Source organism: Dicentrarchus labrax, unplaced genomic scaffold (genome assembly GCF_905237075.1).
Source record: "Dicentrarchus labrax unplaced genomic scaffold, dlabrax2021, whole genome shotgun sequence".
Taxonomy (NCBI): domain Eukaryota; kingdom Metazoa; phylum Chordata; class Actinopteri; family Moronidae; genus Dicentrarchus; species Dicentrarchus labrax.
The window spans coordinates 10,527,926-10,554,446 of NW_026136715.1; the positions used below are offsets into that span (position 1 = coordinate 10,527,926).

The 26,521-nt window shown below is 39.4% G+C and overlaps 1 protein-coding gene across 2 annotated transcripts; it reads right to left on the reverse strand.

Annotated features, from left to right (window-relative positions):
• Positions 1–1,709: 1,709 nt before the first annotated feature.
• Positions 1,710–26,521, reverse strand: nup210 (nucleoporin 210). 2 transcript variants are annotated; one of them, XM_051425952.1, is made up of 40 exons: positions 25,888–26,521; positions 25,459–25,598; positions 24,361–24,492; positions 23,666–23,762; positions 23,253–23,403; positions 22,743–22,875; positions 22,370–22,528; positions 22,054–22,122; positions 21,853–21,959; positions 21,102–21,242; positions 20,831–20,968; positions 20,457–20,612; positions 19,319–19,517; positions 18,195–18,340; positions 17,118–17,336; positions 16,684–16,857; positions 16,179–16,371; positions 15,797–15,903; positions 15,318–15,422; positions 14,657–14,758; positions 14,365–14,493; positions 13,980–14,107; positions 13,762–13,897; positions 13,244–13,306; positions 12,566–12,745; positions 12,409–12,489; positions 12,187–12,318; positions 11,744–11,902; positions 11,265–11,356; positions 10,937–11,111; positions 10,092–10,267; positions 8,191–8,411; positions 7,577–7,713; positions 6,696–6,810; positions 6,215–6,361; positions 5,169–5,419; positions 4,872–5,076; positions 4,266–4,388; positions 3,646–3,723; positions 1,710–2,995 (listed from the first exon to the last, which is right to left on the reverse strand). In XM_051425952.1, exons 1-40 carry the CDS (start codon positions 26,046–26,048, stop codon positions 2,892–2,894), a joined length of 5,661 nt encoding a protein of 1,886 aa, XP_051281912.1. In that variant the 5' UTR covers positions 26,049–26,521; the 3' UTR covers positions 1,710–2,891. The 2 variants fall into 2 exon arrangements, with proteins under 2 accessions (XP_051281912.1, XP_051281913.1); XM_051425953.1 differs by having other exon boundaries at positions 4,266–4,385; positions 25,888–26,520.

The window sequence follows — 26,521 nt, forward strand, 5'->3', positions numbered from 1 at the left end:
CAGCTCGACAGGCTGGCAGGTGGGGTTTATGCAACCCGTGTGCCTTAATGGAGAGAATAAATTGAATGTCATTTTGGCTTAACACGGATGACTGCCTAAATGAGCTATAGATATACTGTACGGTCACGTTAAAACCCACATGTGGCTATCATTTGATGGGAGTAATTTAAAAACGGTCATTTCCACTTTTGAATTTCAACACATTTTAACTGAAGCGGACAGTAAATCAAAACTAGTGTGCTGCTGCTGTTGCTGTTGTCTCCTAAAAGCAGCTGCTGAAGTGGATAGCCAATCAGTTGGTGCACCTCCATGCACAACACAACACACCAGTTAACATGTTTTCTTCTCCTAGGCCAACCAACATCTTAAGAATACCCTTGAGACCCTGTTGTGGCCACAGTTTGAGCTATACAGCTGGTCTTCCCGCGCTTCCTCATAAACACCTCTCAGGCATGAGTTGAGGCTCTATCAACCAAACACCCCCTCTGAGAAATAAGGAGCATATGGGAAGTAATTCAAGGGCTATAGTTTGGATTATTTTTCATATGCAGCACTGTATGTTTGTGGGTTTTATGTGTCTGTGAACATAATTTCCACAGAACCCATGTGATTAGCTGTGAGTTAATACACTAGAGATGAAATGTCTACAAACAGCACATATTCTCCTGTTTCGGCTTCTTAAATGTTCTTTGAATATGTAGGTATTTAACACTTTAACAGAAAAAAGTGTACTTTTTTTTTTAAACAATAAATTAGTACATGAAAATGTACACAAAATCCATATAAGCCAGTCACTGTCTGTGCCAAGCCATGAAGTGTACCACAACTGATCCTCTACAAATAATTCTGTGGTGCACATCCCAGCCTGCTCGCCTACTCGAGATTGTGTAGCAGTTGCTGACATGCGGAGGGAGTACAAATGAGCTGGGTGACTGGGACCCACCACAGTAGACCAGAGCCGTGTCACAGACAGATGGGAGATATTTGATCACAAACCTTTACACATCCTCAGGGAGCCAGAGAGAAAGACACCCTCCTAATCCCCTCAGTTTGTGTACAATATGAAACTATGGGGAGTGTACTGGCTTTGGGATGAATGTGAATTTAGCCATTGCTGATGCACAAAATCACTAGTTTATATAGAGAGGAACTTTCCTTGCATTACTAATTGTATTTCTTGTGTTGCAAATCAATAAGTTGGCACCAGTTACTTTAGTGTTTTTCCACATATACACAATAAACCAGAGAAAGAACTAATGCATAAGACAACAAAATAATTAAAACCGTGAAAACATCTGACCAGTGTGGACAAAACATTAACATAAAACAGGATTAAGTAAATTAGATGTCAACAAAATGCAACAAGGAGGAAAACTAAATGTATAAAAGAGCAGATGAATGAAACAGCACTGATGCAGAAAATTAATTCATAGGTTAGTGTAGACAAATTTGTAGGTTGACTGGGTAGGTGTGACAGCAATGTTACAAATGGAGCAAAAAGGAAGTTGTTAGTTCAGACAGATCTGCATTTCCCATTATTCATAGAAGAAAATTTTATTTTCTGTATGACTTATCTGTCAAGAGTCGCAGCATGTGTAAGACTTGTTATTTGTCTGTTAAATGTTATGTTGTCAGTTTATTTAAATGTAAACCTTTCAGTGCAACATATATTTATAGATGTCTTTGATGAGTAATTAAAAGACCAATGCTGAACATGAAAAGTAAAAACTTTAATTAGCAAAGGCAAGAGCATTTTAACACAAGCAAGCAAACTTGTGTCTGTATTATGTGCTGAAAGCCGTTCAGATATGATTGTAAGGCGTGACTATGAATCTTAAACACAAAAACAGCACTGAAACCATCACACAAACATCTCTGACAAAAACTGAATTTCACTAGCTAACATAAATATGATTGCCTGTCAACATCTTTTTTTTCAAATACAAAAATATCTCATTTAAAACAAAGTCACACTCTTATGCCCCGGCAATTCAACAGTGCTACAGTAATCTCTCCCTACGAATGTGGTCGGGAAAAAAAACAAACAGAAACATTACATTTTCAGAAATGAGAACTGGTCACATTTGATTGCTTTTGCATTGAAGCAACACCAGGATAAAAACTGAATGATGGTTCACATTCCTTAACTGTTTCACATTCATGAATTAGACAGGAGCTGCATGTATTGTGGCTCAAAAACTCAATAATGTCACATAACAGGGAAGTTAAACTTCCAAAAAATGCCCAAAACAAAATAAAACCAACCATTTCCTGGTTAGGATTATGCACATTGGACGGGTTGTTGATATATGGACGGTTTTCAGTGGACAGCATTTTCACAATATGTATAAGCTACAACAAAACAAGGGATATTTTCCACTCATAAAAGTCTCTTCAAGTTAATGTTTGTTTTCTTTCACACAAGAACTACAGTCATCCTGAGTTATTCAATGTCAAATAGGATAAGTAGCACACAAGTAAAGGGCAAACAAACGCAAAAAGAATCCTTACTGTATTTAAGCACAAACTAGTGATCTGAGCCTCAAAAGATGTCAGTTAATACCGCAGTGGTTTTGTATAAAAACGATTTCCATGGAAAACCACAAAAGAACACACACACACACACATATATATATTAACGGTTTCCACACACAAAAACATACACACAAAAGAAAATAGCCCTGTTTTCAGCTTGCAGTACTTAACTGATCTGCTATTCTGAAAAGTTTCTTTTAAGCATCTGTACCAACATGTAAAGACAACTGAATGAAACTGAGATTTTGCAGTCACATCCCATATAATTCACACTGAGGGACAGAGGCACGTTCAATATGCATTAATGGCCTGTGGTGTTCTTCTTTTGAAGAATAGAGATCAGACAGAGAGCTTCATCAGGTCCTGTAGTCCGGAGAATAGAGACGCGACCTGGGGCTGCTATTTGGGTCCATCCTCGGTATTCTGCGGTTGAAGGAATTCCCGTCTACAGAGTCTAAACCTGAAAAAGAGCCAAATAAAGCACTAAGGAAATAAAGCATCTGTAGCAGAACAGACCAGTCACTTTGTGGAGAGAAAATATTATATACAAGAAATAAATGGAAGAAACCAGTTGCTATCAGTTAAAGTTGGACAAATATGGCAGAATTTAAAAAGGAAACATCACTTTGGCTTTAAAGTCACAAAAGAACAGCCTTAATTTGTGCTGGTAATGTGTATAAATCTCACTGTAGCAGCCAGAACACAGGCTGTAAATTGTGACGTCAAACACCTCCTGCAGCAACTTCATTAGCAATAAATTGGAAACTTGGGTGATACAATGATTTAACATCCAAATGAGCTTTAATTTACTATGGGTTAGGTGGTACTTCTTAACAAAAAAAATCTATTCTGACACCAGAAAATTGTCCTGGATGCTTTCACAACCTATTCTATCTTTTCTAATGAATTCTCAGTGGAGCTGTACAGCCTAGTGGCATTGTAGATTTAGAGGTTGAAAAAAACCTTCTCTTTACCCATTTAAAACAAAAGCAAGACGGAGCTCAAAGGCTGGCATTTAGTATTAGCGTGTTAAATCCCTTTGAATGTATGCTTTAGTCTTTATTTACTTGATAGTCGTATTGGAGAAGTGTCACGGTGAGAGTGTCGTACCTGAAGTGGGTGATGGTGTCCTTGGCATGAAAGCAGGATGATAAGCTTGTTGCTTTGGAGAGAACACAGTGTGGAGGACTGCAGGGGATAAAAAACATATTTAAAACATTATCACAGTGTTTTAAAAGCTCTGTATTTAAAAAAAAAAAAACCTCTTGGGAATCACACAATTTCTTCACAACCTGAAGTGCTTCAAATTGTGACCGCAGCTGATAAACACAAACAGAGATTGTCAAGTTATGACAGTCCTTCACTTTTCAAAGAATGTTACATTTCTTTTGTTACAAAAGACAAGCTGGCTTGCTGTGCCTTGCACCGTTGGAGGCGTTCATTTTTTAATTATATGTAAAAGAAACTACAGCATTTGTTTTAGCTGCCTTAGAATAAAAAAACATTGAAAACATAAATTAAAAAAGCAAATCCCCAATAGCCTTGTACACTCAAGTCACATAAAACTAATTCCATTAAATAAAGAATGACAAGATGAAGCTGAAAACAATCAATGTGAAACCAAACATTCCTCATTATCCCTCTCATGTATTTAAACTCTTTATTAGTATCACAGTTCCTCCAACTATCTCAGTTTACAAGCATTTCTGCACAGAATTGAGGTGACCCACCGATGATGATGATAGCTGTACCCGCCAGCAGAGCGAACAGGGTGAAGAACATCATCTGGTAGCAGTTTATGAAGCTGTGCAGGGAGTGGCCCTCCTGCATGGTAACAACTGGAGCAGCAGCTGCTGAGAGAGAGAGCGGTCGATGAGATAATGGGCTCTTCAAAGTGTGGAGAACACTAACAAATATTAGCAATGGCACTGAGGGATAATGAGGCTTTATAACAGTTATAGTGAAATTTGATGGTTTCTGAAAATCTGCCTCGTCTGAGTGCGCACGTCCTACAGATGACAGAAATATTATTGAACAATGCATCCAGTTTTACTTAAGTTCTAAAAGAAACTTAAACACATACAAATACCTACTGAAAAGACTGTCACTTTCAGTGGGGCAGTGGAGGCACCAGATGTGATATATTATATATATTATTTTAGGATGTATTGCATTTAAAATTAATTAGAATGAATTGCGTGTTTGTTACATTTTTATTTTTTAAATAAACACCCCTACTACCTTTCCTGTGGCCTCACACAAAATCACTTTAAGCAACATGACCTTGTGGGCTTGAGGCACGGTGACTTGTCATTTGACCTGAAAGGAAAACTGACCTTGCATAGCAGCACTGGGATCAGCCACGTGAATCAAAGTGACAGGGATGGTGAGAGTCTGGCTGCAGGAAGTGCTACTTATGGAAATAGAAGCAGAGACCGCTGCCTGAGGGTCCACAGCGCTGACAGTGTACTTTGAGAAACCGGGGAATCCATCGTGTACCTCGTTCTCATGAACAGCAATGTTGGAAGAAGTAGACACCACCTAAATATGTGGAAATGTGTTATATACATATATACTTTTATAATTTTGCATATTTTCTTAGAGGTTCTGCTAGAAATAATGTTCTGTCTGACCTCCATGTTGGACAGGGCTGCAGTCGGGCCGTAGATGGTAAGCTCAGCTGATGGGTGCAGGTTTGACAGCAGCAGCTCAGTCTGGTCAGAGTAGAGACCTGGCTCTATGGGCAGCACGGCGCTGACTTGTTCCCCTGCAAAGGCACTGCCTTTCAGGACTGCCTTCACCAGCAGGTTGGTCATGGACATGCTGAGCACACGAGTCTGTTGGTCAGTCATTGGCTGCAAGGCCATGGAACATGTGTAGAGGCCTGGGGCAAGAGTTCACAGAGGGAAAAGTGATGAGTCAAGAGAAATTATTGTGTGCATTTGGGACAAAGAATTACTATGGATGTCACAGTGTGTGATCCCTAGTGTCAATGTGGTCTCAAAAAAGGTGCATGCTACGTACTTAAAAGCAATATATGTTCCCACTCAGTTCTAATCTCGGAAGTTGTCGCGCAGGGTCATATCATGATCACATGTTCCCATTAGGACCCTCAGTGGGATTCAGCTGAGTGGTTACAGCCTTGTACACACACAGTGGATCCCCTCAGAGATAAGCCAACAACTACAGGGAAGTCCCAAACCCCAAACACAATTAGACCAGTGCTTTCAAGCAACAGGGGCTCTCTGCAGTTCAATACATCACCTGGACACCTTTTATAGTCCCTGCTAAATTCATTCCAAGAGCAATGCAGGTATTGATTATGCTCTTGTAAACAGTATTTTCCCGCCAGTCATGCAGAGCATACGCATAAACAGTGTGCCTGAGTTAGGTTAAAGAGAAATTTTATTTTGGAAATTTGGAACGCCTATAAAAAGGTAGAAAATTATGTGAATGTTGAAACAATCAATGCTGATATGGAAAGTTAGGAGATTATAAGATGTAGTCTTCAACCAATAACTAAAAAAAGATACAATCCATAATTTAAATGTAAAAGGAAGGTAGCTGCAATACCAACATTTAAAATACATGATTGGATAAGGCTTGATGCACTGTATCTGAATACAATGAAATGATTCAATACTGTCAAAATGCTGGTCTGAGTTTCTATCAGCCTTACCAATGCTGGAGTCAAAGTCGGTGTGTGTTTTGAAGACATCATTAGCAGAGAAGTCAACAGCATCACTGGTAAAGCTGAGATGGCAGCTGACAGAGGTTTCTGGCTGCAGCTGTGAAATAGCTTCCGTCTGGGCAGAGGAACAGGTTCCTGCAGGGTAGAGCACACTGGCATAAGATACAACACCTTTGTGCTTCATTACACAAAAGAATATATTAATATGAATGACACTGATTTATTTAAGTCTTTAGTTTTTCAGTAGGCCAGTTAAAAATAGGAACAGGGACTGTTTGACATTTTGGGAAATCCACTCATTCACTTTATAGTGAGAGAGTTAGATGAGAAGACTGATACGTCTAGATGTAAGAGGGCTATCTATCTTCTCATTTAACTTTCAGCAAGAAAGTGAATTAAGTGTATTCCCCGAAATGCTGAACTATTCCTTTAACTAAAGCTTACTAAAAAAAGCAAGTCAGTTCAGTACCAATTAGGTTCGTCCCCCTCTCTCTGGTGGTGAGTAGGACCTTTGATGCCTTGCCGTTCCTGACAGGTGTAGCCTGTGCCATAGCTGCCGTCTTTGTAGCTGATTCTACTACCACCTACAGTGACACCCAGAGAAAGAAAACAGCCAATAAATCCTAAGAAGATTCAGGTGTGTGCTTGGAATAATCAGATTATAATTTACATCCACAGCTAATTGTTTGCATCTATCACACCAGACTGTCAGTGAAACAAAACTAATTAAAACAGCCCAAAGTTTATTATAACATTACTGCTACCTATCAATGTCTCCTCTCACACTGTTAAAAGAAATAGCGCCATTCAGTTTGTTTTGTTTGAATGCCTTTGAGCACTTTTCTGTTCAAGATAAAAGACCTCACACCAAATCTCATCAATTCTTGTTCTGCTAATAGGAAATGTTTATATATATTTGCAGGTTACATTCACCTCACGAGCAGGAAGGATGGAGCATGGTGACACTCTGAGGCAGAGCCAATTAATCCTTTCCACACTCCATCATGTATGAGAATCTCAACAGCGGTAATGTCATGCACATACAGGTGATGATGGATATACTACACACCTGTTGTACCCCATTTCGCGGGATGATATATTGCTGCAGGATTGATACAGTATGATACACTGACAGAGAAGATAAAAATCTCTGGAGAATAGAGACGTTGAGAGTAGAAATAAAGAGACCAGAGAGGCGTGCTGTTTGCATAATTACAACGTAGAACGTGTTTCTTGTAGCTCATTGATCACAGCCATGACTCAAACGGGAAACAATATATACCAGGGTACACGCAGCCTGCAGTGAAGCATTGCAGCTAAGATAGCAGTGACTACCTACTGATAACGTACCTCTATGTATGTTTTCAATATACCAGGTATGTCGTAATACACAGTGACGGTCCCAGAGTCTCTGGCGACGGCTGCCCCACTTTTAGGGTCCATCTGAAGAACACCATTAGCCGAGGAGCTCCAAATACCATGACCACCTGCAGAGAAGAGAAGATAGTCCAGCTTTTAGAAAACATATTTACTTAAAAATATAAGCATCTCCTCAGCCAAGAGAATTACTATCATTCAAAAGGACTTAAGATAAATAGGTACTTTATCCGAAAATTACATTAAATAAAATGCAGTTATTAGAGTGCCAAATCTGAACCCAACATTTTATTTCCAAATGTTTCTTGTTATTATACACAATACAATATGTGTGTAGCTTAGAGGTCCAGTGTGTAGGATTAAGTGGCATCTAGTGGTGAAGATGCAGATATCATCAAACTGAACACTGATGTGTATTTGAAGACCTGGGAAAGAGAATGGGCTGTGAAGTGTGCTACTGTCGATACATGGCGGTTGAACATGGCATACTCCCATGGAAGGTGACCCTTCTTTACTTACATTTCTGACAACAGATCCTCCTAAATGTTACACACTGGACCTTTAAAAAGAACATGTAGAGCTCTCACCATCTGAATTGGTTAAATGGGGGGTGAAACAGACCACATCCCCCACCACCAGTCTGTGGGCCTCAGGTGGGTGGATGGCATGCTCAACAGGTAATGGAACGTAGTCTGCCACACCCACGTTTCCACTGTCCCACACTGCAAGAAGAGTGAGGCCTACATTGATCGTCCTCACTGTCAGAGTGTTGTTATCAGGCCCAATTCCCACCTGCACCAAGTCATCCCTGCAGGACAGAGCAGAGGTACAGCTTGAATTATAGATGAATTACTATTCATAACTAATCAACTAATCAAAATCAGGTGGTAAGTGATGCTACCTAACAGAACTTATTTTCCATCTTTTTCTATCACTTACTTTAATTTGATACAGAGTAATTGTCAATCTTAAAAAAAAAAACATGAAACAGAAAGAACATGCCAATGAAAAAAGCATTAAATTTTAAACATAAAATGTATGTTTTAGGAACAAGAACATAAACATCAACAAAAAAAAAAAAAAAAAAAGTGTGCCCCACATCAACATTTGTTTATAAAGGTTAGCAGACTCACATTAGCTTCAGATTAACTTGAGAATGTCTTTTTATACAGTTCCTAACTCAGGAACAAAAACTACATCTAATCAAGTTTCTCTCTCTCTCTCACTACCTTGTTGTGACACCCCATGGTCTTGTCATTGATCCCTGTTTGACCATCCGTTCATCCTCTTATACACAACCCATGTAATCCTTTCATCCACGACTCTCATTCATTCTCCCAGACCTTATCTGTCGTACCCATAAACTAATTCACAAACATAAATGGCACTGTTTTCTTGCTAGAGAACTTACATTTGGGACAAAACTATAAGACATGCTTAACAAAACAAGCTTTGTCCTATTTTATTTAATTTTTTCCCCTGAAAAAATGTCTTGCTATTTGCCTCCATCTCTACGGAAAATGTTCTGAAATAGGGCCAAACTATTCCCACCTGAGAAACCAGTAAAATCCAATTGGCTCCTTGGAGACTCAGTATGATCTAATCACAGGCCAGCCCCCTTAGTCCCAAGACTATCAGTCCTTTACCAGTTTGATTTTGATACTCTTCCCCTAAAATTGTCTGTCAGCACCTGGAGAACAAGGTAATAGAATCAATTTATTGTGCAGACAGATGAGGGAGTCCCTCATTGGGAGAGCAGCAGTGCTCCTCTAGCCCATCACTCCCATTAATTTAGCTCACTCACTCAGGTGGAAACAACTACATCTGAAATCAAGTTGAAAGAACAGCCCTTTAAATTAATGTTGTGAACTCCACATGCAGCCTGCCACTAAAACCGGCCATGACCTCAATGACTCTGGTTGTACTGTACAGATATTAATGCAAACAGTGTGAACAAAGAAGAATGGTATGGTGTATCGCAGCACTGGCTGAGTATAGAAAAATACTGTTAGCGTTATGGATATGTCTGTGTTGATCAATATCACAATGTCAAATACATTTAAAAAAAAAAAAAGTGATTTTTGCATCCTAACAACAATGCGAACAATGATGTGTAAACATTCCAAATGAATGAATTTTCTGTCCAGCTGGTTGAGGGAGAGTAGTTTGTGGGTTGACATGACTTGTCTGGCAGAATTTGAAATACGGGGGGACATTCGGTCACGCAAGGCTGGGTGAGGTTGCACGAATGGACCACTCAAGAGAGGCCTTGGTATTCTCTCTCTCTATATATAGCCCAGAACAGCAGGATAATAGCTTTTCAACCTTGGGGCTCTAAGCAAACTGCAAAACATACCATCCTCCCTCCTCTGCCTGTCTATAAGTCATGTTTCTCTCATTGAGTCACACTGTTTATGAAAGTATGAATTACTGTATGTCAGTAAATACATAATGTATTAAATAACCAATAGATTGTCTGGTGACAGACCTGTTTGTGGAAAACGTAAGGTGGGAGTTGGAGCTGTGTAGGGCCTCTCCAGTGCTAGCATGAAAGTGGACAGTGAAGGTGAGCACTGTGCCCAGGGGGAAGGCTTTCAGGCTCTCTCTGGTGTGTGTGTAGAGCACTGGACTGGTACTGAAGCGCAGATAGGATACAGGCACCACCTGAGGAATGGAAGAAAGAACCAGTGTCGCATTAAGTATGTGCAGAGACAATGTCAACTGTTATTTCCAGAGTCAGCACTAATGGCCAAATAAACTGAGACTTAGGCTACATCCACACTAATACGTTTTAACGCATAACTTTTACTACGTTTACGTCCGCACTACTCCCGATATAGCCTGTAGTGGATGTAAGAAAGATAGATAATGCATGGTTACTATTTAATATACTGACTATATATTTTTTTACAAAGACGCTATATAGAAAAAAATCTATAATGTCACTTTATCCCTTATGTATTCTTTCTAGGGCCTAATATATAGGAAGTGCGGTTTAACGTTAAACATTTACTTTACCATGCTCTGTCTATTCAAAACTAAACTGAAAAACATAACATTTCCTAGATGTGAATGCTTCTTGAGCTAACAAACATCTTTTTAGCTCAAGAGTAAATATTCTGATGTTTTCTAATCACAAACAACATAATTTAGTTTTTAAACATATTTTAATTAAATTGGGTAATTTGGAATTTGCAACATTTAAAAGTTTTGGCAGACATACACAGCTTCTATAATAACTACAAGAGGTCATTGTGCTGGTAGTATTCAGAAAATACTGCTTTTGAAAGCAATAATGTGAAACACTTTCCATGCAGTGGCTCTCAAACTGACCTTCACAGCAATGATGAGAGTTTGATTGACACCAAAGGTCTCTTGCGAGGTGATCAACAGAGAGGAGGTGCCAGTTAGAGAACCAGAGAAGAGAAAGCCCTTATCATCCACTTGAGCGATAACAACCTGGTCAGGGCAATCTAGCATCCGGTAAGAGAGTGCGCCCACACCATCCCTATTAGACATAGAGAAACATAGAGAAACATAATTGCATCAAGTTTATCTTGTAGTTCTGTACATGTTTGTCATTTTGCATTGCACAATCAAAGTTGGTCTCTCTTTGATTTTTGAACAGACAAAAACCACCGCGAAGTCGCTTGTAACTCACCTGTTAGTTTGGAGTTTGAGGGCTGAGTTCGGAGCCATCAGTAACTCCTCAGCCTCCACTTCAGGATTAAGCATGTGCAGCTTGTCATAGACCTTGATCAAAGCAAAGTGTTGAAACTCCAATTATTAGAGGGCTTTAATCATTCTTTGATGTTTCGGAACCAGTGACATGTCATAGTTTAATGCAGTTTGAAGCTGGATGCATTCAGCTCCAACTAATCTGCAGTCTTATCACTTCACAAACTTAACAACGCCACATATTCCGATGCTCAGCAACTTCAGCACTGTGCTGCCTTAAATGCCAGCTTTCTCTATTATGAAGAAGCAGCAGGGGGACATGGCCATGATAAGCAAAATAGTCCATAAATGGGGTCTTTATGAAATATCTGCATATATAGTATTTATAATACTGAGTGTGTGTTTACAGCATTGATTTTCAGGTGTATCTAAACAAAGAGAGTTGTAGCCATATTACTGTACCTGGATCTGGATCTCATCTGTCAGCTCCCGCAGATTCCCCACTAGCTGCCCAGCTTCAGGGTCAGTAACTCTGAGCACCACCTTCAGCCCTGTCCGCCCTCTAGTTCTTCCAGTCACCCTCATGCCGAAGCTGTGCCCTGACTGGAGCTCCACATTAGCCTGAAGGAGACAGGAACCATTATGAGAATGGCAAAAATAGCAGCAGCAAATCAAATAAAAAAGGCAACAGTGATGAGAAAGCAGGGACAAGGCAGAGGCTGACAAGAAAGCAGAGACAAGGCAGATGCTGCTTTTTTAATCATGCTGTAATGCAGCGACAACACATCTTAAGTCAATCTGATAAAAGGATTGAAGGGACAACAGGAGCCAAAAATAGGAATGGTTCAGTAGCAGAAACTGCATGTGATGTCAAATCCAAGAGTGAAATCCTGAGTGAAGTGTACCTCAGTGTGTCTTGGCTGGACATCCAGAATATCTCTCTTGGTGGTGGACCAGTGGAAGGTGAGGTAAGGTAGAGCATTGCCAAAGGAGAACGGTGTTTGACTATTGGTCAGACCCATTACATATACAGGCATCTAGAAAAGGAAAGGAGATGAATGAACATGGTAAGTACAATATCTCCCACAGAGAGTAGTGAATACAGTAAAATAGAAATAAAATCATACTTGCGCTCCTGTCTTCATTCTTGTGATAGGTGCTCTGATTCGAATGGCCGTCAATTGCACAACCTCAACTTCTACTTGATCCTGAGGACACCAGAGGGTAAGACTTTCATCTGTAAAATCTAAGTTAGTCTAGTTCACATCATCTAAATATATTTACCTGAGAGACAACGACTAGCTTCCCAGTTTTGGCATCAACAGCTTGGACCAATCCAGTCACAGTGACATTGCCAATGGTAACACCCCTGACGTGACCCATGCCATTAACAGAAGCTATTTCCTCGTTGGAAATGGAGAAAAGAATATTGGACTGAGGCTGAGGGCCACCCTCAGATGTGATCTATAGATGACAGCAGAAATGAAAAGGGGAGGGATCGTTTGAAAGAGAAAAACAGAAAAGGGGAGAAAAAAAATGGTAGTCTTACATGAGTGATCTTGACAACAATGACAGTTTAGTCAATAGCTTTCATCAATGCAAGGTTTGATAATAATTTACTGAAAGCCATTATCCTTTGTGTATTTAACTACTTTAGATTATAAAAATGGAAATCCAACACAAATAATGTGCAGAGCATGTGTATTACAGAGTTCGATGTTCAGCAATTAAGAGGCCTCTTGGATGGATGGTAAATGCTTTCTAATTAAAGCATGAGCTGAGGCAAATGAAAGGCGAGCTGGATGTTTAAACCAAGAGCAATTAAGCTAACGTCATCTTCCAGAAGGGTCCTGGCAGAGGGCTCTTTTGGAAGATAAACTGAGGACCAGATGAACTCTTCTGGCAAGACAAACTGAGACCAGCTGTTTTCAGGCAAAGCTTAACCATCAGTATTATACATACCTGCATCATTGCTCCAATTAACAGAGTTATTTTCCTTGGGACGAGTTTGAATGGTGGAAATACCTAAAAGTAAAATAAATGAAAAAAGGTTATGTGCAACACATGCAAGGGTCAAAATCTGAAGAATGTTGTATCTGGTGTTGACCGCTTCTTCCCTGCCAGTGAGACTCTTGGCCAAAACAAAATGAACTGACCTACCTCATAACATATCATATTATATTATATTGTCTCCTGGGCCTGTGCAATATACCTGTGCAATTTACACTTTATAGGGTTTTGTGCAATTTACAATTACAATGCTCCCACTTTCTCTTTTATTTAGGGTTTTATGCACTTTATTTCTAGAGAAGTATGTTTTATAGATTTAGGTGTCTTTCTTGTGTGTCTTTTTAACTTGACTTGACTCTTTGAGCAAACAACCACACAAGAGTTCCTATGTGTGCAAGCACAAATGGCAAATAAAGTTCTTGAATCTTGAAATTTGAACAGACATTTTAGAAATTCACACAAAATTATACCTCAATTTGCTGAGGTGCAGATGTAATTTTTCTCCCATCTTTATCCACAACAACAGCTGACAGAGTAGTCTGACCAATAGCAACACCTTTCACCAGGAAAACTGCTGTATCATTTTCTGTGGACTCCACTAATGGTCTGCAAAAGAAGGCATTGAGAAAAGTACATGAAGCCTCGCAAGTTCTTACATCCTCAACCTAAACAACATCTTACTACTTACTTTAGAGAGACTATTGCAGAAGCTGCCTTTAGCTTAAGATTCATGAAACGGAAATTGCTGGCTGGGAAGGGCTTCTTATTGGAATCCAAGACTCTGACATAAGCTCTCACAGACTTGCCAATCTCCACCTGTAATACAGATGAATGACATAAATCACTAGGGATATAATCATTTTGGATCACAGGCAGAATACATTTAATGATGCTAATTCAAGACAGGCTAACTTTCATGAAAATGGGAAGGAAAGTGCTGAAGAAGACAACCATGTGTAGTGCTCAGACATCACTGAGGCATTTCAGAAATGTGTGGTACTGATAAGAGGGATCATCTAGTCAAGCGGGGTCTGGACCCTCCAAGATGAGGGATTATGGGGCTGTAAACTGACCTTGTCAACCACTCGCACATAAACCTCCAAGATGTCAGAAACGTGTACTGTGGCCGTTGCAGGTGTTTGAAATGCCAGACAAAGGTCATGAACCATCACCTTCACCTCCCCTGGGTAGACGGGAGAAACCTGGGCACACACGGAAAACCAAAGTGATGTTTTCATTGTCAGAATCTCAGATCTCTGCATTAGATGTAGTATGTTTGAGCAGTATGGATTTCTTGGAAATTAAACAGCATGTTGTTAAAGATCACAAACTATTCCCATTGCAGATACAGATGTTCCTTCATACCTGAACTGTTCTTTGGGCCTCTTGGAACACCACGTCCACTATTCCTTTAACACTGGTATTGACGAAAAAATAACCTGAACCTTCTTGCAGAGCCAGATTTGCCTGCAAATCAGAATACAATCAATGCCTTGTGAGTGTAACGGTGCTGAAAATGATTATAAGACTAAAATGATTACATATTGCAGGTTGATTCAGAAAACAGTGCTGAAAATGATTACATGACTAAAATGATTACATATTGCGGGCTGATCCAGAAAACCGTCCCAGTTCATGGTCACGTTTTTCTGACAGCCAGCTAGCCTTGCATGTGACATCAAAGGGGACCTCTGACCACTCTCTTTAAAATCCTCTTACACAGGTCACTAGCTGTTATTTAACCCCCACACCTTCCAAAAACTGCTCCTATATCACACAGGATTAGGAGAGGGAGGCCCACTGAGGGAAGAGGCCAAGGGATACAAGTTTCCACGTGTCAAGCAATAACTTTTAACATTGACATTTTTTTCTGATTAGTGAAAAGACTAAATAATATAATTTATGATTAAATATCAAATGCAATTTTACTTTTTACAAGCCATGAAAAGTCAGTGAGTCTTTCACTGTTCACCCTTCTGAGAGTAAAGACGGTAGTGATATCAGCACTGTTAAATATGTCCCTTACTCGCACATCTGGGTGGTTGTATATGGTCACTGTGACAGGAGAAATCTTCACATCTTCAACTAACAGGAGCTCCAGGGTGGCTGAGACAGGGGTCAGGGGGTCATACTGTCCAGAAGAAGAAGAAGAAGAAGAAGAAGAAGAAGAAGAAGAAGAAGAAGAAGAAGAAGAAGAAGAAGAAGAAGAAGAAGAAGAAGAAGAAGAAGAAGAAGAAGAAGAAGAAGAAGAAGAAGAAGAAGAAGAATTTAAAAAAAGAGAAGCCTAATTAGGTGCAAGTTTATAAGAAAAGGCATCCATCCATGAAAAGAGTGTAACCTGCACATTGACTCCAAACAACACATTTATTTAAATGAACCTTCTCAGATCTGATTGGGAGAAAAACATTCATTATAATGATATTTTTAATAATGTTCAGTTGCTTCTAATTTGTGAAAAACTTTCTGACAGGTCATGTTAGTGGTTGAGCCATTGTATTCACTTACTGGACTGGGAACTTTGGCATCTTCCAGATGTGAAACCTGGTAACCCAGAGTGGTCACTGTAATGGCAGCAATGCCTGTCTGATGATGGACAAGAACTGTCCGGCGTCCTGAAACAAAAGAGTAATTACACAAAGACCTATCCACAATATTTGCCATTGCTAATCTATGAAAACAGACAGCAAAAAAATAAAATAAAATGAATACTTCCCCGTCAGCCTCCATTGTCTTAGAATTAAATCCTGCCTGAGCTTTCTCTCCTGCTTTTACCTCATTACTTTTCCAAATGTAGAAAGAAAATGTTAAGCTGACAACCCCCTCTTTCTTAAAAACACAACAAACACAAACTGACTAAAAAGGTTTAAGGCAAGTCACAAGGTTTTACCATGAAGTTTCTTCTGTTTGTTGCCATCCGGAGACAGCAGCAGCTCCATGGGCATAGTAGGTTCAATACTGGCCACTGACATCTTGGTCGATTCCCACAACACACTCAGAGAGCTGAAGTTGTCGAACTTTCTTCCTTGTTGATCAAATGCAGCCAGGTCCAAAATGGGGTTACGGTAGTTTGACACAGGCACCTATAAAAAGGTATTCTTAATCAAGTCATTTTCCCAACGTAAGGGAATCACTAAAATCATTGAGATAAAAATAATTTTAGGTACAATGTGTTAATACTGTTCTTCTGTAAGGTAGCTGTCACTTTCTCAGATGACAAGTGTCCCCTTTCAGAACAAAAATAATTTTACAAGCACCAAAATTACATTTCTTGAGTGATTTCTGCATGGAGACAGGGAAGTAATCAATTTTAAACAAATACCAGCATTAAATGGACGCAGCTAAACACCGTCAGGAAAATCTTGTTGATCCTTGTGAAGGAACCACATACATACCACTTGTTTGTTCTGCTGCAGCAGTGGGCAGGTCAGGTCCAGTTGTGGGCTGGTATACACTGGGACCAGGGTGAGACGAGATGGGGGGGCACATACGAACTTGACCACTGCCAGCTCCACAGCAGGGTAAGGATTGGTCACACTGGCCTCATTTCCGACCGTCACCTCCAGCACCTGAAGATTAACATTTCAACTACAGTTGAAAGCTGCTGACAAAATAATACTGTTGTATTACTGTAACTATTTGTAGCCATTATAGTGACTAAAGTCTCATGTATATACAGTGGTAATACAAACAACTATAGCTAGATTATAAAGCTAGAATTTTGAGCTATTGTACTTACTACTCAAGTTAGAAGAAAAAAAGTTATGAAATCTAACCATAAAATTCTTCAGTTGGGTATAAATAGAAACATGATTTATGAAGATCCCACCTGCTCTCCCAAGGCTCTGCAGGTTGCTCTGACCCAGTGCTGGTTGTAGTTGTGAGATGTGGGACTGGTCAGAGTAAGGCTCACGCTGGCCTCATCCTCGGCTCTCAAGCTGCAGAAGAACTTTGATGGCTCTAAAACCCAAGGCCGTGGCCCGCCCTCAAACAACATGTCTTTAGATGATCCCAGAGTCACCACGGCCACAGATACAGGGTCAATCGCCTGCCAAAATTTTATTTTATTATGTTTCAGGAAGAAATGCTTTTACAAATGTCAACAGATCTGGGGGGAAGAGAATGTAATTAACATAGAAAGTAGAACACAAAAGAGAACAATAATGCAATTAAAAAATTAAAGTTCTCTACTTCAGCTTGGCCATTGTAGTGTTAAGCTGGGGACGTTTTGAGCAGTAATTTACAGCAAAGAAGCAAAATTGGGTCAACCTTTAGCTGCCAGGGCAAAACAAGTAAAGCAAGATCACAAAAACGTCTGCAGTATTCTGAAGAATATTACTTAATGTCATGATAAAAAGAATACATAGCCTCAAGTCAAAAGTGGTGCATCAAACAGAATGCTACTGTACTGATAACCTGAATGTATTATGAAAGCAACCACAGCTATTGATGGTTCAGGAGTGACAAAATGTTTCATGAGATTTTGTCACCTCATCATATTATGTGTCATGCTGTTAAATTAAGTATGCTACCAAAGCAGTTGAAGTCAATTTCATTCTGGTGCAGTACTAAAGCCCAGGCGTAGAAAACAAATCAGTGTAGCAAGTGTATATAGTGCATAATTAAAATTCACAGAGGAAACCCAGGAGGAGAATATTTTAACACACTGATGATCGCATTTTTGCCTTGATTTTAGGAGAGACTGTGTGTACGAATGTGCATGTGGGTGTGCCATGCAGATGCCCTATAGCATTCAAATAGAAAATAGTATAATATTTAATAAACAACAAAAAATGACCCACAAAGAAATTAGGCCTTATAATATTTAAATATAAAGAGGGAAAAATTATATTCCTCAAATTTCATAATGAGCAAGGTCCTATAAGCATGAAACCTTTGGACTCACTCTGAGAGGTAGATAGGCAGCAATGGTGATCTTGGCACTGAGGTGAACATTGCCATGGGTGTAGCTGACAGTAAGCATGGTGTACCCAGAAGCCAGGGCCTTGGCTCTCACCCCACTGCAGTGGTCCTGGCCTGGAGCCAGTCTCTCTGGATCGGGACAAAGACGGTTGGAGGAAGACAAATAATAAGACAATGCAATATAATCATGTACAAATAACCACAATTGTTCATTCATCTTCCTATCAAATCCCACTGAAGTACAGAGAAGTCTTATTATGTGTCCCAGCACACTCTTTTGATTAATAATACAAGATTCCAAAATGAAAAACTGTAGATCTTGCTAACAGTGGAACTTTCAAAGAGATAAATGTTATAAAGACATGGCATAAAAAATTTAAAATGCTTCAGTGTTAGAGAGGATTGTGACCATACGGTTTGTCAAACACAGGCCACTACCAGTGTTTTTTCATATGGGTGGCCAACTAATAACAAAAATATATTTTTGTATTCATTATTTCTTTAATTCTTACCCCCATAATGTGAAACTGTAGCTGAAGGTGTGAACTGATTAAAAAGTTTCCTGCACTAGTGCATTCATAAGAGATTGTAAATATTGGGGAAATTAATATAAGAACGTTTTTATTACAGTTATTACTGCAATCACAACAATGAAGACAAGGGGTGCCCACTCCTGCATGTCACACTGGACTGAACACAGCTGTATATCAGTAAGTACACGACTATTTTCATGAAAGAAAGTGAGCTAAATAATTACCCTCCAAGTGTATAATGCATAATTAAAAAATTATTAAAAAACAAGCCCTACACAATTAAAAAATAAGCCCTGCATGCATGTTTACACCAGCATTGCTAAATAAATCCTACACACAATACACACTTTAGGCCTGCCTCTGGTTCCACTAGCCAGTCACTGGACAAGAGTGGTGATCAGTCATATCTCATACTGAACAACTAAACAGAGTGATCAGTAAATGAGTCCCATGACTGAGCATCCATTGGTTAGTAACCTTAACTGAAGTCCATTGTCGCTATTGTGTTCCTTTCATTTCTTTTTTCTTTTTTCTTTGAATGACAGTATGAGCCAGTCAGATAACTCCAACTCACCATCTAGCAGTTGGAAGACGCCGAGGTTCTCCTCTTCAACCTGCAGGTCAAAGTGGGAGCAGTCACTCAACATGACCTGCTCTTTCTCCACTTCCTCCAGCAGGCCTAAAATCCTGAGTGGCAGATCCAGAACCAGGCCCACCCTTGCCTCTACTGGGCAAGGAGCAAAGTCCATGGCCACAGGCTCAACAACGTACACCTGAGCAAAAGCAGAATCAAAGAGGTATAACAAGAGCGTTAGATTTAGAGCTGGGAATGATAATAAAAAAAGGCAAATTCAAGCTATAAGACAAGTTAGAATTATATTTTCAATTCTCTTGAATGGCCTCCTTAAGTATATAAAACTGAAAAAATCATACCCTTTAATAAAATTTAAAATTAAGACGCAGAATGAAACCCCACTTCTATCCATCTTTTAAAAATGCTCCACAGACAAGCAAAGTGAAACAGAAAGGGCGAGGCCAAAGCTGAAGAGGTGTTCAAGATCTCTTGAATTTTAACATTGAAACTGTTTTAGCTCCAAAAAGTGGATAAATATGTTTTGCTTTGAAATATATGCCTTTTGTCTAAAATCTGCATTAAGAGTGAAGACTGATTCTGAAGTAGTAGCTACTTGATGACAAGTGTTTATATATTCCCCAGTGCTCTTTGATGGGGAAAACAAGGGAAAAAAACCCCTGAAAATTTTGTTTCAACTCTTAAGCAACAAGAGAAAAACAAGATAACTATTGACATCACATTTTCAATCAAATATTTTAAGTTGCTGATTGGTGCAAATAAGGACAAATAAATCATATTGAGATGCTGATTGAGAAAATTGTTTTATATGACTTTTAAAATAAAGAACCAAAGTCAATAAAGTCTTAATCTCCTTGAATCCCATGGACCTCTTTATGGTTTCCACTTCAGTTTGAATCTTTACCCTTCAAATGTCATGTTAATTATTTATTAGTGTATTGTGTAAATAAGGAATGAAAATATGACATTATCGGTCACTACTTTGACATCAACACTTTACTGAAAAATACTGCAACGGAAAATACTGTACGTTAATCAGAATTATAATTTGTGCCATGACTTCCATATGAATGTTTAATGAGAGTGTTTCACAACGTGAGAGTTTGCAAGGTCAACTGACCTTCATCTGGCCAAAGTGTAGAGGGTTGCGTAGATCATGAGCATAAACTACGCTGACGCCAATGTCACTGACTGTCGTCATCACTCCCTTCACGGTCACGGTGGCGACAGCTGTATTGGAGGAAGACCAGCTGAAATTTCCACTCCCTCCCGTTGCCTGTCATAGAACAGACACTAGGAGTCATCACAAGCACCAGAATGAGACTTCTCAGAGGTAAAATGACAAAAAAAATAATTTCATGTTCATGACAAAGATTAATTACAGCAAACGCTGTCTTATACAAAATGTATCATATGCTTGACGCTCCCGCCCTATGACAGATTAAACACCATTCAGGCACAAAGTTTGCATGTATCCTGAAAAGGAATAATTACCTTTATTGTGTACTGATAAGCTCCAACCTTGGGCTGCCATGGAAATGTGAGAATACTGGGACTAAGAACTATGGGATTATAGATTTCTACATCTTGTTCGTTGTGGACAGGGTTGGCTAGTGCATGGACATTTCCAGTCTGAAACAGAAGGCCACAGGAAATGATCAAGCTCTCTTTACTGAAGTGGAAGAAAGGGGCAGATGGTTAATGCAATAATGATACTCCAGCTGAAATATAGACTCATAAGGGTCACAGATGCAATTAAACTCACTTCATCCACAACAGCACTTAGGGTAGCGTCAATGAGAGTTAGGCCTTCTTTGAGAGCTTTGACACGATGGTACGATCCATTCAGAGAAGACTCCAGGAGCTCAAAGTACTCCGCAGGGAAACCAGTGTCAATACGGACATTCTGCAAAATCAAAAAACATACATAGATGTCTATACCACTGCCTCTGTATGGATCTAGAGAGAAGCCTGGTTTCAAACTTTTACAGACTTTAAGGTTATTTTATAATGTTGAGTGTCAAGACTTTGATTTGTTCATACTTTAATGGTGACCATTTTCTCAGCACTGGTTTGAAATATTGGCTAATAAAACTCATAGGCCAGCGAAGGAAGGCTCAACATGCACTAAATCTCTCCCCTCTAATGTCTCTCAGATGTGTTTCAGGCTGCATCTGATTAATGATGACCAAGTCTTTTTTTAAGGTTTCCAGTGAACAACTCGGAAAATCCATCTCAAATTATTGGAATGCAGGCCCATTATCACCACTAATGAAACCAAACAAGTAAAGATAAAGAGAAAAACAAGCAAGAAAGGCCTGCTTATATAATCACACCAGAGGTTGTGTTCTTTGCTAATTATGAAATGTGAAATATTCAATTTCATCAACAACATAAGGCTGGTCACAGGGTGTGTCAAGAGTGACTTTGACACTTTACTGTCACATTATCTGCCAATAGACATTCACACAGATGCCCAATTCAATTCTTAAAAAAATAAACGTAAGCATACTTACATCAGAGAGGTAAATTTTGTTGCCGGATTTATCAAATACTTCAATGAGGATGTCATATATTCTGCCCGTTTCGAGAACCCAGCTTTCTCCTGGACGAATTTTAAAAGCTAAACAAATTACAGAGAAAACAGAGGTTAGCTACATATTGTAGTGAGACTATGAAACACTTCTCGTTATTTTTGGTAAGAGCAAGAAACAGACCTAGGTAGCCTGGTTCAACCACATACAGAGTGCTGTTGGGTAGGCGAGACACTCCTTGCATTCGAAGACCTAAAAAGATACTACTAAGGAAAATTAAGCCAAGCAGCACACTCATTGATAATGACAGCTTGAATTTTACCATTCTCTGCTGACAGATAAAAATCAAGATTTGGTTTTAAAACACTTCATCACTGCAGCTAAAACAAATCCTCAGACTACATTTTATTAGCTCTTTATCATCTTAAAGCAAAGTACATGACATTATACCATTAAAATAACTGCTACAGAGTGCAAGTACAACTTATCAGAAGGATACTCTTATGATCCAACACCACATTCATGTGTCCCAGTTGAATTGCTGTAACAATGGAGGTGCTTTGATCCAGACTGGCCACAGCAACATCTGGATTTCCATTAGGGCCAACTGCACTGTTCTGAAGGTGCAGTTCATACTGATCACAAGGCATAGAGAGCTCTGGACAAACACAACACAAACACAAATTAGTTTAAGAGCTGGCATTAAAAAGGGCACAGCTGCTCCACTCATCAGGTCACAGTGAGTGAACATCAATGACTAAACCACATTTGTATTCATATTTTAGGTATCAAACTGATACTTGAACGTCATGAGCTGTGAGATGGCTGTGATTAAATAAATGTACTTTACTCTTCACTGAAGAGAGTCAGACCTGTGATCGTGCCCTGTCTTATCTTCAGGACTTTGTATCGGATGGAAGTTCCCGCCAGCAAGTAGACATCGTGTGCAGGACTCAGCATGATGTTCTCTAAAATCAGTAGGCTCACCTCCGCTGCACCCACATCCTGTAGCACAGATACCATGGTTACAGAACAACAAAGCTTCAACTTCCCGCCTTAACAAACTAGAATATACTGGTTTCAGTGTCCATAAATGCCACTTGACTGTCACTACTGCTGTGACATAATTTATAAGGCAGGAAGTAGGCACTATTACTATTACTGTGCAGTCTTTTGCTATTTGTAGGATATCTGCATTGGAGGAGATGAGTTACCGCACAAATTGAGGACACAATTTAACCAGAAGTTATTCTACTTATGTGATTTCCCCTTTTCTATTAAAAACAGACCAAAAACCATCTATGACTATAACAATAAAGGGAAATATGTCAACTTTGTGCTGGTTTCAACACCCCGAAAATATTATGAAAGCTATTTGTTACCTTATACAATGGCTCTTGAATTTTGGCCTTCAGCTTGGCATGTCCTGTTTTCAATCCTGACACCAAAATAATATCGCCCTGTTTCCCAACACGCTCCATTTCAGATATGTATCCAGGGGGTGTGTAGGTGGACTCAGAGAATTTAAGTACCCTTGAGGGGAGAAAAGGGACAAATTAGAAAATATATTTGAAATTGAGACTCAACCCAGCATGGGCCGTTGCAGCTGACCTCAAGAAAGATTCAGAGGTAGTAAAACAGAAACATAACACTATTTTGGCAAAACAAGATAACTGTATCCTTGGTTTTATGGTTAGTTTAGCAAATCAGTGTAGGTTGATCATTTTGTCTACTTTCAGCTTGCTATCAGATTTTCCACAAAAAACAATTAGGGTATTAACACAGGAGCGCCTACCGTAATGAATTGTAAGAGTCGGAGAATCCATTCACATCTACATCTTTCACTAAGGTCCAGTCAAACACTAGACCAGAAAGGGTGCTGAAGGTATTTCCTGCAACATAAAAGAGAGAAAAAAGTCAGACCCTATCTCTTTAAGTCACAAACTTAAATCTAAACACATGGGTATGTGAGATTTGGCGAGGAACAGAGAATATCTGCACAGACCCTTTTCAACTTTTGTTATAAGGCTGATGTCACTTTACTTGAATGTATAATGGATGCTGAGCACAATTTTCTGAAAGCTCCAGTCAAATTAGATAAAACAAAACCAATAGGCATTTCATTACAGGATACTTGCTGTCCTTTTGCAAATCTACTCAATCTGAGGAATCTAAAATGCACTTTAAAACCAAAGCAAACAACAACAAAACACCAGACCCTAGACTCATCATCAGAAAGAATCAGGCTGTAGCTACAGCTCATTAAATTAAGTGTGTCTTCTTAAATGGAAACAGTCAAACAGAGCAAATAGCCACCTCACAGTAGCAGCCAGAAGGGAAAGAAAACCCTGCTTAGAGCGTGATCGGTTTTTATATTACAAGTATTGATGTAATTTATTCTTAACTGTGTTAAGGGGATACTGAATTATCAACAACACCAGTAGTCTATAATAAGAATCACTTTAAGCCAGTGATAAGCCAGTATGTCACCTTCAGAGTCCAGTGCATGAATTTTGAGTCCCAGTGGTGAGTCCTCCAGATGCAGCTCTCTGGTGGTCGACACTATCTGGATCTCACTGATGATGTCAACAATAGCATCACAACGTAGTACCTGTCCGGTAACTGGAAATGGAAGAGGGGACAAGACTTCATATACACAGTACATACTACACAATGATGCACTTTCACAAAGCAAAAAAAACTACAGAAATAAATGACATGGTGTTTTAAGGTAATAGTAATTTAAAAAACAAAGCAGTAATTCTTGTTGAGGCACAAAGCATAAAAACTACCTCATGACTAAAGCACATACGTTATCATATGTATGAAAATGAGAGTGACTTTCTCCCTGGCACAATGTTATCAAGTCAAATAATATGGCTTTTGTGGTCTACCAAGTAGGCTGTTGCATGAGTGATAGATTATATCAAACTATATTTTAAACCAGAAACAGCTGGAGTTAGTTAGACCTCAGTGACTGTGGTCTGAACAGATATGTTGTTTGTGTAAGGGCTAATATGATCTGATTTTCCTTATTACAAAGCAAATGCTTACAACTGCCATTTACCCATGACTGGCCAACCCTGTCACAGGCAACAGATGACATACAGCATTTCACAACAGCAAACCAGGAAGAATAAAAAAACAGTGTTGTGAAACAGGATGACAAAATTTCCATGAAACTCTGAGGAGAATACATGTTTACATTCTAGACATATTTCAAATAGCTTACAACGCATTCCAGTGTTTCCATTATTTTCAAGACCTTGCTTTCCAGGACAATAATATCACATACAGTTGGTATAACAAACACATATCATACTGTATACCGGTACCCTACATACTGGGCACTGCTGAGGTGCCCTTGAGCAAGCTATCGAACCTCTAACTGCTCGGGGCAATGTGCTATGCTGAAGCCCCATCGCTCTGACATCTCTCCACAATTAATGCATGTCTACATGTCCTCTGTGTGTGTAAATTAAAGACACTAACAGATTGAATATACACACATGCATTACCTAACTGACACATAGAAACAATTCTTGAATAAGCTACTTGTGTTAATTAATATATCATCTACATATTTACCAACATCTTCAGCCAGAATGATGCTGGTCAGCCTGGAGGGCTGGGTGGAGAGAGCCTGGAGAACAGCTCTCCGGGAGCAGCCTCGGTTACTCTCTTCATCCACAGCCTGGATGCTTGCTACCTCTGGTCTGGTGGAAGACCTAGAAGAATAAAAACAGGTCTTGTACATATTCATCATAACAACAATGTTGTTAATCACAGAAGTATCCGAGGTGGAATAACATTTACATACTTTGGAGATGAAGCTTTACTGTAAACTTGGATGGATTCAAAAGTGAACACCAGAAAAGCCACTTTATAAATCCATTTTACCTTTAAAGGGTTTAGCAGACACCCACTCACTGCCATAAACTGACTACAGTGTATACACATGGCCATGTGGCCTCATATGCCCCATGCAACATGACACTCGCATGGCTTTCTACTCACCATCTGTAGCAACCCTCAGTAGTTTCCAACGTGAAGTTAATCTTTGTACTCCGAGCAAGCGGAAGCAACACTTTGGGTATATTTAGTTTCGAGCTACCGTTAACTTGAACCACGGCAATTAATAATAGCATTAAAAACACTGCTGACTTCAGGGAAATCATTTCCGCTACATGAGATTTAATGGCACCAAAGCTAACAGTCGAATGAATGAACGTCAAGTTTCTTTCTTTACTAGCTAAACTTCCTCCGTCCCATTAACTTAGCTAGCTGTCTGTGTAGTAGTCGAGGAGTTGTGGCTCTGAGACAGACGTTGAGGTGAGCTAACATCGCTACGGGAGCTACATCTCAACTCAAACACATGCTGTCTTCCTGCTCAATATCAGTTTATATCAGTGAATAACGGACAGCAGCCACATGATAACAGTTACAATGCCCCCTCCAAGTCCTCTAAGTCTGCTCCTGCGCTTTGCTTGTCCTCAAAGATACTTCGAAACACTCAGAGACCAGTAGCGTTAAATCCGCTGTTTTATCTTAATGTGTACAGTTAGCAAACAATAGCGTAAAAAGGGCATAATTTCCTACAAATACCCGCCATTAGCAATAATTCGACTTCGTGTGCATGCCGGGAGTGGGG